Source organism: Aquarana catesbeiana, linkage group LG08 (genome assembly GCF_042186555.1).
Source record: "Aquarana catesbeiana isolate 2022-GZ linkage group LG08, ASM4218655v1, whole genome shotgun sequence".
Classification (NCBI taxonomy): domain Eukaryota; kingdom Metazoa; phylum Chordata; class Amphibia; order Anura; family Ranidae; genus Aquarana; species Aquarana catesbeiana.
The window spans coordinates 167,890,335-167,908,209 of record NC_133331.1 but is presented as its reverse complement, the minus strand read 5'-3'; the positions used below and the strand labels follow the sequence as shown (position 1 = coordinate 167,908,209).

The 17,875-nt window shown below is 39.2% G+C and overlaps 1 protein-coding gene across 1 annotated transcript in view; it reads right to left on the bottom strand.

The window, feature by feature from the left end:
• COL13A1 (collagen type XIII alpha 1 chain) overlaps positions 1-17,875 on the bottom strand; it is a 250,216-nt gene that overhangs the window by 128,081 nt on the left and 104,260 nt on the right. The window contains exons 11-13 of the mRNA XM_073596695.1: positions 12,941-12,997; positions 5,378-5,494; positions 2,064-2,105 (exon numbers count right to left, since the gene is read on the bottom strand). Of these exons, the coding sequence (XP_073452796.1) occupies positions 2,064-2,105; positions 5,378-5,494; positions 12,941-12,997 (216 nt within the window). The remainder of the gene's footprint in view (positions 1-2,063; positions 2,106-5,377; positions 5,495-12,940; positions 12,998-17,875) is intronic.

Genomic DNA, 17,875 nt, shown 5'->3' with positions numbered 1-17,875 from the left:
TCTACAGGTGGAGAACAGGAGCTGAAGCCATCTTTTAGCCATTATGCAACAGGGAGTCGGTGTCTGTGTGCAGATGGCCACCATTTTGTTGAAGTCTACTGGAGCCTGACAAGCCAATTCTGGCAGTCCTGCACCAGTCTATGCACCTGCTGATCCAACTGACACGTTTGAGGGGCATTAAAGCGGTACTATTTTCATAGTTTTGGACAACATTTTATTACTATCTTACATATGTATGATAACCTGTATTAAGCAGACAGGCTTCACATCTCACTGATATGGCTAAGAAAAAAATTAAAGTGTAAGTAAAGGCTTGTGTTTAAACAATCCCCCACAACTATTTGAGTAATGAAAGTCCATTGGTATGTCCACAATTTTTAAAAGCTTTGTTTTTTTCATTATAAGCATTACTGTCACATAACTCCGTTCAAAATGGAAGGTTCTGCTGGTTGGCATGTAGAGTCAATCTTGGAAGTGACATACCTGCTCCTCTGTTGCCGTGACATGATCATTGAGGGGTCGGTTAGGATAGGGACGGGCTGGGTGAGACAGGGGCGGGGCCAGACACCAACAACAGTACCAGAAAGTGCCTGTGAGCAGCCACATTTGGCTGCTCAAGCAAATTGTTGTTGGTGAAGCGGGAGGACTGCTGAATGTCTGGATTACACTGTTGTTTCTAATCAGACATTTAGCAATTCCAGTAAGTGCATATTATAAACTTTTTTAAATTATCCATAGAAATCAAATGTATTTTTTATCGTTACATGGAATTCTACTTTTAATATAATTGGCTTTAATGGTTTACTGCAAGTTGTCCAATACTTTTGATTAATTCTGTGTTTTATTACATAAGCCCATATGTGTACAAGCGGATATGCTAGCAGGCCTAAATAACAAAGCAACTCAGGAATGTCAAGTTTAATCAGATTGCTAAATAAATTTAGTTGGCTAGGGAACTGTTCATTGCTCTTTGCCACATTGTGGATGTTCTCTTTACAAGACTCAATAGACTAAACTATAATGCAAGTGTTTTTTGCTACGACTGCCTCTTTCAGCTATGTGATTTTTTTTTTTTTTTCGGTGCACACCGGCTCTCATTCAGAAAATGTGAAATCATCCAGTAATCCTAGGTTCACATCTATGTGGTTTCAGTTGATGTGGTTTTCAGGTGTGTTTTGTGGTGCGTTTTTAAACCTGCGTTTTTTATGCATTTTTTTCATGCAGATTTTATGCATTTTGCGTTTTGTCTTTTTCTCTGTTTAACACACTGTGTATAGCTGGTTGTTGATGGGGACAAAGGCTTCTTCCCCACAACCCTGGGCGGTGGTTGTGGGGGTCTGCAGGCACGGGGGTTACCGGAATCTGGAAGCCCGCTTCAACAAGGGGATCCCTCAGATCCCACCCTCCCCCATGTGAATGAGTATGAGGTACATTGTACCCCTACTAATTCACCAAAAAAAGGGTCAAAATAAAATAAAAACACACACAGTTTTTGATAATTTGACAGCTAATGACTCATTGGTTGTTAAGGGCACAGTGGCCGGCTTCCCTGCCCACTCCTTAGCAGCCAGCTATACACAGTGTTAAAGAGAAAAAAACACAAAATGCATAACAAAAGCATCAAAAACATATAAAAAATGCAACACTTTTTGGTGTGGCTCCATTGAAGTCTATTACACGCAAAACGCAATCTGCTGTGGGAAGAAAAGTCCCTGACCTTTACCAAAAAGTGCAGTGCTGCAAAACGCACAGATGTGAACTACATCCGTAGGAAACCATGTTAAATGGGCTGTATTGTGTTTCTGCAAAACACACCAAAAAACGCATATGTGTGAACGTTGGGTAAATCCTCGGCTGCCACTGAAATGTAAATCAATATTTCTTGTGATCCTATAGCAAATGCAAATGTGTGATCTATATTCCTACACTTCCAGCTGACAAGTGGCTATTGTCAGTCCTTGACTTGGCTTGAATTACCCAATTAGCACAGCACAGATCTATAGGTTCTGTATAGAGCACAAAGCTGTTGTAAATGGTAAAGATGCTTTAAAAGGTAAACTTACTTTTCCATCTTTTCCTGGCTTACCAGGCTCACCTGTTTTTCCCTGGGACGAAAAAAAAAGTTAGTACAACATATAGTTAAACTGTAAAGCTCCTGATTTAAAACTACTCTTCTCCAGCCTGGGAATAGCACATGGTTGGTCGGGACATCAAAGTCACTCTGAATCTTTTTTTAGTTTGAATTTCTGCTGAGACTAGGATCATTACATGTCAGAGTGTTACTTCCTCTGCCTGGTATTTAACAAGAGTCTGGAGTGGAGGAAATAACATTGGTGTCAGCCACTGGCACATGTGTTTGGATAATGATAGCTTTGATAACGAAAGGAGCAATGAAAACACTGAAGGAGATGCATGTGTTACTCCTGACCCCATCTCTAACAGACTAAATCAACAATACAAGGAAAAGTAATGATAACATCTCTAAATCTAAGGGATGCAACATTAGGTCCATATGATAAAATAACTTTTTGCTCTTTTTTCCCATACAAATGCACTATATAGACTGACTTCACTTACACTATATTACCAAAAGTATTGGGACACCTGCCTTTACATGAACTTTAATGGCATCCCAGTCTTAGTCCATAGGGTTCAATATTGAGTTGGCCCACCCTTTGCAGCTATACTAGCTTCAACTCTTCTGGGAAGGCTGTCCACAAGGTTTAGGAGTGTGTCTATGGGAATGCTTGACCATTCTTCCAGAAGCGCACTTGTGAGTTCACGCACTGATGTTGGACAAGAATGCCTGGCTCGCAGTCTCTGCTCTAATTAATTTCAATGGTGTTCTGTTGGGTTGAGGTAAGGACTCTGGGCAGGCCAGTCAAGTTCCTCCACCCCAAACTCACTCATCCATATCTTTATGGACCTTGCTTTGTGCACTGGCCCAAATCATTTGGTGGAGGGGGGATTATGGTGTGGGGTTGTTTTTCAGGGGTTGGGCTTGGCCTTAGTTCCAGTGAAGGGAAAACTTAGGGTGTCAGCATACTAAGACATTATGGACAATTTTATGCTCCCAACTTTGTGGGAACAGTTTGGGTATGGCCTCTTCCTGTTCCAACATGACTGTGCATCAGTGCACAAAGTAAGGTCCATAAAGACATGGATGAGCAAATTTGAGGTGGAGGAACTTGACTGGCCTGCACAGAGTCCTGTCCTCAACCCAATAGAACACCTTTGGGATGAATTAGAGTGGAGACTGTGAGCCAGGCCTTCTCATCCACATCAGTGCCTGAGCTCACAAATGCGCTTCTGGAGGAATGGTCAAACATTCCCATAGACACACTCCTAAAGCTTGTTTACAGCTTTCCCAGAAGATTTGAAGCTGTTATAGCTGCAAAGGGTGGACCAACTCATTATTGAACCCTATGGACTAAGACTGGGATGCCATTAAACTTCATGTGCGTGTAAAGGCAGGTGTCCCAATACTTCTGGTAATATAGTGTCTGTGGTAAAGGCTGTTAACACATAGAACTAGGTGAGTTGCACTACAGAGGTATTTATTTAGAATGGCCCCCAACACACACATACAGTAGCCTTGGCTTCAGCCGACCCCAATGTATATGGCATGCATCGTATTGTGCTGCATTGTCAAAAATGCTGCAGCTCCAGTTTTTCATGCATTAAGGATAAAGGGTCATTGTATAGGTTGCCCTATCACAACACAACTCTAGGCATGAAGCACACGCGTGTGTTACAGTGCATACATTAACATGACACACAAGTATGAAGAGGCCAACATGTATTAAATGCGGTATTAAGGGCAAACAAAAAATGTAATGTATTGCAGCTTACCAATCATTAGATGTGGTGGCTGCATTAGTTTTCTTTTTTTCCCCTCCATTTTCTCTTGGTGATCTGACCAGTAACACACCTCCTGCATTGAGGGCCCCCCTCTGGAGCACAAGGGGCACAGCAGACAGCAGCATTGTTAAACTGGGGGAAGGGGATTTTTAGATGTACTGGCAAATTTAGATACACACTGCACTGCTCACACTGCAGTTACTGCAACAGTTTTTTTTTTTTTTTTTTGGGGGGGGGGGGTGATGAAGGTTTTACATGAAAAGATTATCATTATAATCACCCCTGTCAGTAGTAAATGGTTTGTCTCAACACTCAGCTTGTTCGGTTCAGACTTGCTTGCCATATCACCAGGTGAAGCTAAATGAATGAAAAGCTTAAAAAGGGGTCGTAAACCCTTGTTAAAAAAATAAATAAATAACAAACGTGGTATACTTACCTGCTCTGTGTAATCGTTTTGCACAGAGCAGCCCCGATCTTCTTCTTCTGGGGGGTCCTGCAGGCGTTCTAGGCCCCTCCTCTTCATCAGGTGCTCCCACAGATAGCCGCTTTTTCTGGGGGGCACCCATGCGGGCACGCTCCTGAGTCCCGCTGCTGCGTCCATTGGCAGAGACAGTGGGATTGGGCCCCGCTCTAGTGTCGCTGGATTTGATTGACAGCAACAGGAGCCAATAGCTTCTGCTGCTATCAATCTGTCCAATGAGGAGAGACAGTGGCTGGAGCTGATGCGCTCGTGCACATCACTGAATTGGATCAGGCTCAGGATAGAAAAAGGGGGGGGTGGGGGAGGAGCTGCAGCACAGAAGTTTTTTACCTTAATGCATATAAGGTGAAAAACCATAAGGCTTTACAACCACTTTAAAAAGAAAACCAATGTAGCCATCACATCTAAGAATTGGTAGGCTGCAATATAATAAATGTTTGCTTTTGGGTTTAATACCACTTTATAGCACAATGTAACTAAATTTAAAATTAATTATTCAGCTTCCGCTTTCAGTCATAACCTTTTGAAGGTGCATTCAATGTATGCAATTCACTAAGCTTTTTATTTGTGCTAATATAATATAAGCAAAACCTGAGAATATTCCATGCAACTACTGTTTTTTTTTCTCCTGTGGTAAGCTTTGCCAATTTATACCTCCAACTTTCTATCTGACATTTACCCCCATGGGTGCCTGGATCTTTAGGTTAAACATACAAAGAAGCATCATTCGTGTCTCAATTTGAGTTACAAACAAGAATTAATAAAAATGTTGTTCCACATCAAAGTACCAACTGAATGGACATTTTATATTCTCTCTTTATACATGGCTACATCTTTTGGAATTGGGGAAATTTGTTTAGATGGCTATAATGTGTTGTTGAATATATTGCATTTCACTGACATCAAAATGATACCATGATAGCACATTAAGACTGAAGTTATTACATTTTGAAAATGGCCTGCACAAGTGTTGCTTCCACCAGTGTACAAATCAATGATCCTGGATAAACTTATAGAAATTGATTTAAGACTTACAGGTGGGCCAGTAATCCCTGACAATCCTGTATCTCCTGGAGGTCCTGCTGGTCCAGGTGGCCCAGGTGGGCCCGGTAGCCCTGGTAGACCTTGAATTCCGGCCTGACCCTGTTCACCCTAATTTGAAGAAAAAAATGAAGAAAACAATGAACTTATGTATATATCAGTTGTTTTTAGTGGTAGCGTACACATCATTCAGCAGCAGGCAACAGACACAAATACAAAACCAGAAAGCTTTACCTTAGGTTAGTATGCTTCAAACATTAAGGGTTTCCTATAACTCAGTTTTATAATTGATCGTTTTCATTTTATATGTCTACGTTTCACAGGGTATGTTGGTGCCTGCCAATCAATAACTAGCTGGTCACTTGGTTATAATCAAGTAAAATCAAGGAGGTTCTACTGATTCTGCATATGAAATTCAGTACTGTACATATAGTTGCTCTATCAGATCAATATGTCTTCTTAATACATGTTCATATCTATGAACATAGGGAAAGGTCACAGCTATTTCAGACAGTGACATTAGCTAAAGCACAAACACTCTCTGATAGTGATCTAAGGAATTCTTACATCTCCTATTAAATCTCTTATAATTGCATAATCCTCTTTGTCCTACTTTTTGATTTGCGGTCCCTTTATAATGACAGAAGCCCCCCTCCCCTTCTCCTGCTGCTATAATGATGGTTTCTTAGAAGGATGACATTCCTTCTATAAATATTCTGTCGTAGCACTCAATGCGCCTGAACGATGTGCTGCCTTTAGAGCAGGGATTATAAGGGCTGCCGCATGGACAATTACATAGTACAGTCAGTACACGACTACCATTGTTTATAGGAAAAAAGCTTAGTGTTGTAAGTGGAATCCAAGTGTTTTTTTTTTGGAAAACATTACTTATATTGACTTGTTTTCCATATGTATTATTATGTTTTTTTCTTATTAGGGAATTCATTAAAATATTACTAAAGGAAAAGCTGGAGTGGAGAGGGATTAGAACACCTGTCAAGTTCTTTACTGACGTCTTTGCTCCCGTTAGGGAGATGAGTCCTCTTTATTTGTCCTGTGTATTGTTATCACCAAGAATAAAAATGAAAGAGAATCCCACACTTTGGATTGTCACCAGAAAAGGAATAGAGGGGTAATTCTACAATGAGAACACTGCGTACACACGATCCGAACTTGGATGGTTTTTCTGACGGAATTCCGCTCAAGCTTGCCTTGCATACATATGGTCACACAAAAGTTCTCTGAACTTTCGATTGTCAAGAACGCAATGACGTACAACACTACGATGAGCCGAGAAAATGAAGTTCAATGCTTCCGAGCATGCGTCAAACTGTTTCCTAGCACGCGTGAATTTTTGCGCGTCCAAATTGCATACAGACGAACGCATTTTCAGATAGGAACTTTTCCCGACCGAAAAATAGACAACATGCTCTCAATCTTTTGCTGGCTAGAATTCCGCCAGCAAAAGACCGATGGAGCATACACACGGTCGCATTTTGCTACAAAAAGCTCTCATCTGAGTTTTGCTGGTGGCATTTCCGATCATGTGTACGCGGCATAAGGCTGGGTTCATACGGCAGCACGGAGCGGCTCACATTCACCGGATTCAGGTCTGATTTCAGCCAGAATTTTTGGCTGAAATCGGACTTGAAATGGACCAAAAGATGCACAGGGCTGCAGAGATGTACGAACTGGCTCCATAGAGAGCTGGTCACAATCTCCTGCTATGCGTATTGGATGCGGGGAACCCACATCCAATTTGCAATAATGTGAACCCAGCCTAACTCTGGTGGCATCACTTCACTTTGAAGAGATTTCCTGAATTTCCTGTTTAGTCTATGAAACAGGAAATGAAGGAAAATCTACAAAATGAATCACAAGTGGCAAAAAAACTGATAGAGGTTATAACCCTTTCTTACGCTATCCAAAATGAGAAAAAAAGGTTTGCTTTTATTTCTACTTTAAGTAAAACTACAGTACTGAGATAATAACATTTATAGTAAAACTCATACTGAGTTTTATACTCAGATGATGATAAGTTGCCAATTCCTATGTTAGAAAATACGGCCATTCGAGTGTAACCTTAGGAACACTTATGGTATTCTAAATAAGACTTTAATGCACTAGTAATGCAGTATATTACCACCATCTTGTATTAAATGACATCTTCGTTCTTATGTGTCAGCTTTCTTGGGTTGACAATAGAAATCTGGTGGACACTGCACAAAACGGGCAGACAAGGAGAAAACGATGACCCTAGATGTCACACCCCCTCCATCTCTGCTTTAGTGCCCTCCCCTTCTGTGCCATAATATCTGCTGGCCCCCATACATGCCAGCCTGTAGGAATGGGTATGTCTTCTAAAGCAAATCAACAGCAATACACTGCATTCTACAGTACACTGGGCTGTATTTAGAAAATCATTACTGTTTACTGAGATATAGTGATCCTTTAAAGAGTGTTAAAAGGTCAAATGTGTTTTATCAGTTATATCTATTTTATATTAATTATTAAAAAAAAATGAGTAGCATTACTAGATACCCCGGGGGCTGGGAATTAACCTGGAAATTAGCCTTGGTTATTTCTTCTGTTCACAATTTTTATAGAAAATACTGCTAGAGTGAAACTTTATATTGCTAAAAATCAATAGTCGCATTAATATCAAGGGCTCAGTTTTAATAATATGACCCCAGAGGCCATGTTTACTGTGCTGCCATCATGGCTACATATCTTTGTGGCCATGCAACTTTTATTAGCGTAATCTCATTAAAGTTATTCTTATTTTTAAAGGTTCACAAAAATATATTAAAATAAATTAAATGTAGGGAATCCCAAGATCTCTCTTAATTTTTCTACTGACTTCATAAATCTGGATCAGTCTATACTTATGGATGGTCTGAACCTTGAATATGCTTTGATCTGTATGCATCAGCAGCTGCATGTATACTGTGTTGTTCTGTTTTCTGCAGAGCTGCAGAAGAGTATTATTGCATTTCAATAATGTTGTGGTATTTTTAGAAACCAATTACCAGCAAACTGTGTGGAATATTTCCAGCTGAGGTTGTGGTACACCAATACATTTCCTAGGTGACAAGGTAATCTGGAGGGCTGTTGGGTTACGGGCCTCACCATCATAACATATGGTCTTATCAGCAACAAAGGAGTTATGCATCATCTTGTGACTGTACTAATCCCTGGATATTGCCAGTCATTCAATGACATCACTTCTGGAATGTTTTGGAATGTTACACAACTCACAGAAGGTATACAAGTAGGGAACAGTATATCTGAAATAACTATTCTCTTTATTATATTTTGTCAGCCTTTTTAATGGCACTTGTGGCATTTACTCTGTGCAATGCAAAATCCAAAATCCATATAAAAAGCCCTGCAACCAATAGAAACCAGAGAAAATAATGTTTTCTCAACCTTGCTATATGGAATCTGATTGGCTGCTATAAGTTAATGCAATTTACACACTATCGCTGCACTCTGTACTTTTTAGTAATAATAATATAGACTTTCCACGATCTAAAAAAAAATGAGTAAAAAAGGCTTTGGTTGCTCATAACAACCAAACATAACAAATGACAGTTGAGATCTGAATGGCTGCTATGAGCAAACTCACAGAGACATACAGTATATCTGTGTATATTTTACAATGTGATCTATAAATGTCTAAATTTGGTAACACTAGAAATTGTTTCCTTTTTATAAAGAAGTATAACATCATATCTGACAGAGAACTACCTATAAAATATAATCTTTACCAATAACCAGAAAGGTTGTGGAAGACTGAACATTCTTTAATGTCTCCCTTTACATATGTAAACCTTTTACACTAATATTTTTGACTGCTGTGAATTATTATATCTTATGCTAGTAGACTGTGTTAATCGGTAGGTAAAACCTTTGGGATTTTGACAGTTAGAAGCACATTATTAGAATATGAGTTATAGTATTTGCACTTTATCATCATGCAGCTTATTAAGGATCATTGTTTTATCAAAATTAATTAAACAACATAGGCACCAAATGCAAAAAAAAGCAAATTATTCAAGGCAATAAGAATCCCTTTGGAGGGTACGACAGTGAATGAGCCAGAATGCCAAGCAAATAGAGTAGTGTACCTGGAAGATGCGCTTTCTTACGATCGCTGGCTGAACCGCCCGCACTGTATTAATCATAGCAGGCAACAGCTGAATGGTGACACAGGTCAGGAAAGTCCCAGTGCAAAGGTGTGATGATACAGTGCAAGGTAGGCCAGCAAAGTGTAGCAAGTCAGAAGATCGGATAAGAGAAGAAAGAACAGAAAAAGGGGAATAGAAAGTTTTACCGTGAAATAGCATAAAGAGGAGGATTCTGAACAATGATCCACAGGAGAACATTCAGGTACTGCCCTTTAACACCAAGGCTACTTTGACTTAAAACAACCTTACATCTTTAAATTGATGGATACAATTAACAAAGCAATTTGCTTTGTGCATTCCATTGCTGGTAATGTTTCTTAGCTGCAAAGAAGCCAGGGTGGTTTTGTTTTGAGGTGAAACACATTAGGTATAAAGTATGGATAATCCATCATTCATTTAGTTTGTTGGTCAACCTAGTAATGTAAGAGTTAACCTTGAAACAAAACTTGCGTATCAAGAGCTTCAGAATAGAAAACTGTCTGTGTTGCCCATAGCAACCATTAAGATTCCAGGTGTAGTTTGTTTAATGTAGGATTAAAAGTGAATAAAAGAATTGCACGTTTAGACCCAATTGCATATTTATCATCAAATCTAACAATATATAGAATGCTGTATCTACTCTAGCATCTTGATTTAAACAATTTAAATTTGAAATAAAGAAAAACAAACCTAGATGTCAATGGATATGGTGTGTCATAGCTCTTAGAAACCAATTACATTTGAACTTTGAATTGTTTAAATTTGATGTTTGATTGGTTGCCTTGCCATGAAATAATACATAGCTCAGCTTTTTGTGTTGTGCTATATGCCATATACATCCAATAGAGGTAGCATTTTAATTATTTAATAGTTATAATTAATTTTAAACATCTAAAAGGTAAAAAAAAATGTTGATGACTTAAAAAATAGTCTTTCAAGTTTCCCCTATTTAACCCTTTTAGTACGGGGTACCTTTGCAAGTAACCAGTACGATTCTGCAATCCCTGATGTCATTTAAAAAGAAAAAAAATGTAATCCAACGGTTTTCTCATGGGGCACAACCACAAAAGTGTTGCTGCCTGGAAGGTATACCGGAAATCCACCAGGAAAATAGCAAACATAATGACATATGCTACATAAGCTATATTTTCTGTTTATGCAGCAATTAAATAAACAGATGAAAATTTAATAAGTGTTTCATCTATCATTTTAATTGACTTTACTGAACTGTGTGCAGGTGCTTTATTATGAATTTTTATATCATACATTATATTAAAGAGCTCATTACATGAAAACTAGTGTAAAGTAAAACAGTTTTCTATTTCAACCAGTAATGATTTTTATTTTTTTTTTTTACCAGCACAAAATAAATACAAAGGTTGTATGGCTGGTATGGGGATTACACATTGATTCAATATGCATACAATTTTGTAAAACCCTCTGCTGTTTTTTAGGCATTTTAGGACTGAATTACTAAAGGTACAATAATACACATACCATGTTCAAATACACATGCATTATAGCACACCACATGCATGATGTGGATACTCGGTGCTTTGTGGTGCTGCTCAGCATTGTAAAAAATAGTGCAGGTGTGTTTTTTTAATGTGTTATGGGCTCATTCAAAATTTACTGGCTGTCCTATTGCAGCAAGACTCATAATGCACACAAGGGTTTGAGTGGGCCCTTAAGGCAGCAAATGGTTTCTTATAAAAAGGATGTCTTGGGTAATTTGATGACTGGCACAGCATTGTCACATTGTTCGGTGTGCGAACAGAAGGTGTGTGCATTTGGGAAAGGGGGTGTCCTGACAAAATACGCAACTCGGCAGAATATAGTACCACGTCACTTCCAGTTTCTTAAAACCCACAGTAAGGCCCCTTTCACACTGGGGCGGTAGGGGGCATCGGCGGTAAAACAGCGCTATATTTAGCGCTGTTTTACCGTGGTATTCGGCCGCTAGCGGTGCGGTTTTAACCCCCCGCTGGCGGCCGAAAAAGGGTTAAAACCCCTTGTATAGCGTGGCTATAGCCGCGGTATTACAGCGGTATAGCCGCGCTGTCCCATTGATTTCAATGGGCAGGAGCGGTTTAGGAGCGGTGAATACACCGCTCCTTCACCGCTCCAAAGAAGCGGCTGACAGCAGATTTTTTCTTCTCCTGCCAGCGCATCGCTTCAGTGTGAAAGCCCTCGGGCTTTCACACTGAACAAACAGCGGAGGCTGTTTAGGGGCGGTTTGCAGGCGCTATTTTTAGCGCAATAACGCCTGCAAACCGCCCCAGTGTGAAAGCGGTCTAATTGCAGATTTTGACGAATTCATGTTTGGACACAACAACGGCAACCGAAGGCAGTCAGGTAAAGGAACATTTGGGTGTTTTCACAGCACAGCGGCTAACAGGGATGAAGTTGTCGCTGCCTCGGAGGCGGCCATTTTGTTGGTTAGTGTTGGAGCGGAGTAACAATCGCTCATAATACCGTGCACTGGACTGTTGCCGCTCTTGTGTCAAAACACGTATTCCTCATCATGTGAAATTACTTCACAGAAATCTGCAATGAATCATGTTTTAATTAAACCGGAAGTGACGTGGTTTGATATTCTGCCGAGTTGCCTATTTTGTCAGAACAGGGTCGTTAAAGCAACCCCTGCATAGGAACAACACAAGTTTACTTTGAGTTCAGGTATTTAAGACAAATAAGAAGGCATTACAACTATAACTAAAATTTCACTTTTGATTGAATAGAACCTTAAATTTTAGACCAAATAGGATCAACATTATTTCTACCACTGGCTTGCCATTTGATTGTTTGATTGTTATTCTTTTTCTATTTGGCAACTCATATGCCACAATCTATGGTCTATAACACAACTTAGCAGAAAAGGCATAAAAAGCAAGGGAGATAAAAATTGGAGATGTTGCAAATAACAGCAATTTAAACCTGGAATCAGATTGGTTGTTAAAGGATGCAATATCAATGTTATTTCCTTTTTCTTTATAAAGATTGACATTCGGGTTAAAGGCTTCTGTGTTCCACCTCAGTTTAAGAGATGTACCTTATGTTTCCAAGTAAAAAAGGAAATGGAAAAATTATTTTTCTGCCATGTGATCGGAATGGAAGTAGAGTTTAAGTCCGTCTGTCATACAATGTCTGGCAGCCTCATATTGCATTTTTTCCAAATATGCTTCTTGTTATACAACTCCTCTGATAATTCACAGGCCTTCTTGAAATCAAATGTCTTTAACTACAAAAGATGAATTCTTTGAAGTGCCATTACTACTATATATTAGTATATACATATAATTTAGAATTTAAAGCAGAAAATATGCAATATACTGGCTCTTGTCCTGACTTTGCTGCAGACGTTTTTTAGCAACAGATACCCACAAACCTTCAAAGTAAGAATCTGATTGGAGCGCAGAGCTGCAAAAGTTGTACTTAAATATTCCTATTGAACAGCAGAAACACAGGGACATACAATGTCAGGTGGTTTTAACATCTAGACCCTAAACAAATTTAGGTACAAATGCTAACTAAACACTATATTTTCCACCTTAGCTTTTTTTAGTTTGAGTCTTTGGGCATCCCATAAATAACACACATACACACCAGACACAGACACACACATACACACCAGACACACACACACACACACACACAGACACACACACACAAAATACATCTGAACTGCATCTGAATCTGAAAAACAGGTTGAGTTTTACGTTGACACTGCTTGACTGTAGCACATTCAATAGGTTAATAGTTTAACCCTCTGGGGCCGCCCAGCTGCAGGCAGTCTGTCAAAGCCAGGCTGCAGCTGGAAAGGTTGAACGCTCTGCTGAGTGGTAGCCTGTTGGTTCGGGGAAGAACAAATGTTCCTGCTTTAGATGTGTTTAGAGTGTCTAATCAGATCCTGGACACACAGAATTCTATTTTCTCCAAACCCAGCTAAACTGTCCACACCTATTCAAACGGTCATTGTAAATGGCACCATTGAAAGATCATTGCATGCATTTATAAGCATTTAGAAAAGTCCTCTAAAGGCATAAAAATGCAGGTTTGATAGTGCCAGTGTGAATAAGGCCCAAACATCTTCAAATTGCCACTTCAGCCCCCTAAGACCCCTTTCACACTGGGGCGCTTTGCAGGCGCTACAGCGCTAAAAATAGCGCCTGCAAAGCGCCCTGAAAGAGCCGCTGCTGTGTCTCCAATGTAAAAGCCCCAAAGGCTTTCACACTGGAGTGGTGCACTAGCAGGATGGGAAAAAAAGTCCTGCTAGCAGGATCTTTGGAGTGGTGAAGGGGCGGTGTATACACTGCTCCTGCCCATTGAAATTAATGGGGCAGCGCGGCTACACCACCAGCATAGCGCTGCTGCAGCAGCGCTTTGCGGTGGCTTTAACCCTTTCTTGGCCACCAGCAGGGGAGTAAGACCGCCCCGCTAGCAGCTGAATACCGTCACTAAAACGACAGTAAAGTGGCGCTAAAAAAAAAAAGCGCCATTTTACCGTCGACGCCGCCCCAGTGTGAAAGTGGCCTAAATGTCCAAATCAAATGCAGACTTTCTATCAATCAGTATTTGCATAGGACTAGGCACACCACTTAGGCTGGCCATACACAGTGCCAATTTATTTCCTGGAACCATGGGTTGCAGGAAAGAAATTTGCACAATTCCCCTATTAATACAGACAGTGCTGACAGGGGAATCAGCAATTGTTTTTTCCCGGTGAGGAGGCGGGTAGAGGAAACCATTCCTGCCAGGAAGACAGTGATTATTGCTAGCAGCTATAGCAGTCACTAGCGATAATCGCAAGAGAATCTGGCAGGCTGGTTGTACCCAAGTTGATTGATTGATCAACTTGGTACATTCAGCCTGCCCATCAACGATTCCTGCTGAACTGGACGAGATTCGAACTGCGTATGGTCGGCCTTACTTCCAGATGACATGTTAACTGATTAATTACTTTTCACAGAGATTTTCACAGAGATCACAGTACATCACATTACAATATCTGCATACCTCAGATTACAATGCTTTACTCTGCTTTTATTTCCCTAAGAATATGGACTTGTTAAAGGTTGATTATAAACATTTGTGTTTAACCACTTGCAGTCTGTAGATTATGTTCTCCTGCATGATACACTACTTTGAGGAAATGTTAATCTATGTGTTATCTTTGACAGCAATTAGTTGACAATGTGTGCTCTTGTCTGGGCAGACCGATCTGTCACTGGCCGCTCCAGTCTCCATTAATGATCAGAAACCAAAAAGAGTGATTTTCAGTCATGTTTTTACTACATCATGTGATTACTATCACATAGTGATCACATGCAGACCAGAGGTTTATTCACAAAAAAAGCCTTCAAATGCCTTTGATGCCTGAAGATAAAGGTGTGTCTCTGTCCAATACTGTATTTGGTAGATACAATTACAGTATTAATAAAATGTTTTACTTTTTTGTCTATTTGTCAGTCTATAATAAAAAAACAGAACAAGGTTTTATAAAAACAGTATACCAAGTAAAAGCCTTCAGTTTAAAAATGATAGGAAGACAAGTTAGTCACATTAACTGATGTATGTCGAGAACACTAAATTTGACCAATTTATCTTAATCCAGAAGTCATAGTTTTTGGGGGAAGCTTGGGAAAAACTTGCAGAAATCCTTGAGATATGCCTATGCACCCTATGATGAACACTAGACACAGTCACTGTTACTTAACACATATACAACATTACAGTACACATTTACTTTAAAGGGACTGTCTTTTTACATCAAGTATAATCTTACATTTTAAGAAAACTGATACATCAAAATGTAAGTGATATTAAGGCTGGATTCATTTAATTAATTTTTGGTGGATGTGATGCTTAACATATTAAATAAAGTCTGTTTAAGTCTGTATGAACTAGTTTTCTAGGTATTCCTTAGTGAATAAGATCCAAATTTGAAACAACAGTTTAGAACATATTAACTAAACTAAACTAAACTAAACTAAACTAAACTAAAAACTGTTATAGTTTCCCTTTAAAACCTAAGTTTACCTAAATACACCTTCAGTGTACCTTTCTGCCTAGCTACTGCATTCATAAAAGCCATAAGTACAGCTTCCATTAATGACATAACTATTAATGGAGGACGGGCAGATGATTTAAATGCCCACCCCCTCGATCCATAGATCGTGTTTCACTCATGGATACTATAGTAAAAGTTTATATGAATAGAGCAGCTGGCCAATAAAGGCAGACATAGTCAGGTACTTGTGATGAGTGCCTATCACAGCCCCTTAGTTCTATTAACCCCCACCATGCCGACACTGGACGATTATGGCTTGAGTTGGGGGTAGGGCATCAGAGGAGGAAGATTTTGGCAAAAAGAGGACACAGCAGCACAAGAGACATATTTCACTGAAAGGAAAGTAATGTTGTCCCTTGTGCAGATTTTTTACTTACTCATCTTAGGTAAACTTAGGATTTAAATGGGTCTGTTCACCAAAAAGGAAAATTTGATTCTTGCATTTATGCCTCAGGGCCTCCAGCAGTGAGATCTCTAAACCTGCACATTTATGCTTGACCATATGCTGTGTCCATTAAAAGTGGAAAGGAAGTGTACGACTCCATGGCAGGTGTTGGCAGGGGGAGAGAGAAATCTTACTTATGGAGTCCCTAAAAAATGTAAGAAGCCAATGGTGATTTAACCCACCAGTGAACATCCATGAGTGAAATACTGGTAGATTAACCCTCTCAGGTGAAGGTCTCCATGTTTTTTTTGGCAGCCAAAAGATAGCAGTAGTTTAGGGTAGAAAACCCTTTAAAACAGAAGTTACCACCAAAACTGTTTCTAAAACATGCATTCTGCATATTTTTCATATCATATAACTGACCCAAGTGATAAAACCAATAGTAGCCACTGACAGGCAGTCTAAACGAATTACAGGACACTGCTCTGCTGCTTTGATTTATTGTAAAATATTTAGGAATTCTCTGATGAGATTTTATTATATCTGGTGCAATGTATTTCTATACAGTTCCATTTCTACTTTATGTTTATATATTCCTAATATGTAGACAGATGGCTTTGAACAGATCTGTTCTTTCTCTTGTCCTCTAATCCTATTTTATGTTTATACCTCTTTTTTCACCTTGAGGGTTCAGCTGCAGGCAGCAGGCCCAGCTCTGTAATAAAACCCAGGACACTGCTTAAACAAGGATTTCTTTGGTCTTTCTTTTTCAGCATAACAATCCAGTGATGCCGTTTTTGCTAAATAAACACAGCTGACCCTTCTATTATTGTGCTGGTGCTGCAACATAAGTACTGACAGTATATCACTGCACAATGCCTCATGTCACTAAGAGGATAAATAAAATCAGCTAGTCTTTATGTAGGAACTGCCATTATCATTACCCACCACCATTGCCTTTCAATTAACTATTTCTCTTTGCATTTACAACTAGCAATGAACAAGATTTTGATGATGGGAAGATGGATGTCAGAGTTTTATTTATCTATAACTTATGCTAAGCTGTGCAAGGATGATGGTGTCTTATTGCATAATCTTTTTAACATTTTTAGGACAACTGGTTTTTGTTTTTGTCTATTCATAGTTTGAATCATAGCAGATATCTTTTAGACTGCAAAGTTCCTGTATTTTAATTGATATTTTGCATCATCAACAGCATTTCTGCTGGCATCTGCAGGCATCTGCAGAGAATGATTTAACAAGTTTAAATATAATTTTGATCAATATGTCCCATTTTATCACTTGATAGTGAATGCTGAGATCACTGATTGTGCCTAAAAGCTTTATTGCATTTTCATCAATTTTTGGAACAATCGGCCTGTGCATTGCCAGTTTAGGTGCAATCATTACTATCCTGCATCAGCAAATTAATCAGTACTGTCCTGCATCAGCATTTCTTGAAGATAGGCATCTGCAGGAAATAATTTTCCAACAAGTTTTAATATCATTTTGATCGATATGTCCCATTTTATCACTTGATAGTGAATGCTGAGATTATTGATTGTACCTCAAAGCTTATTTGAATTTTCATCTATTTTTTAGGAACAATCGGCCTGTGTATTGCCAGTATAGGTGCAATCATTACTGTCCTGCATCAGCAAATAAAATTCCAACTTGCACTAGAAAATATTCCAGCTGGTTTTAGAGACATTTTGGTTATTGTGGATCTAAGTATTTAAATATCAGGGGTGTTTGATTGCATGCATTGGATGAAAACAAGGAATGCATAGAAAATAGAAAGAGATGAAAAATGTAACCTCCGTGACGGTAATTATTTCACATCCCTTTTGTCCCTAATGCTTTGTCCA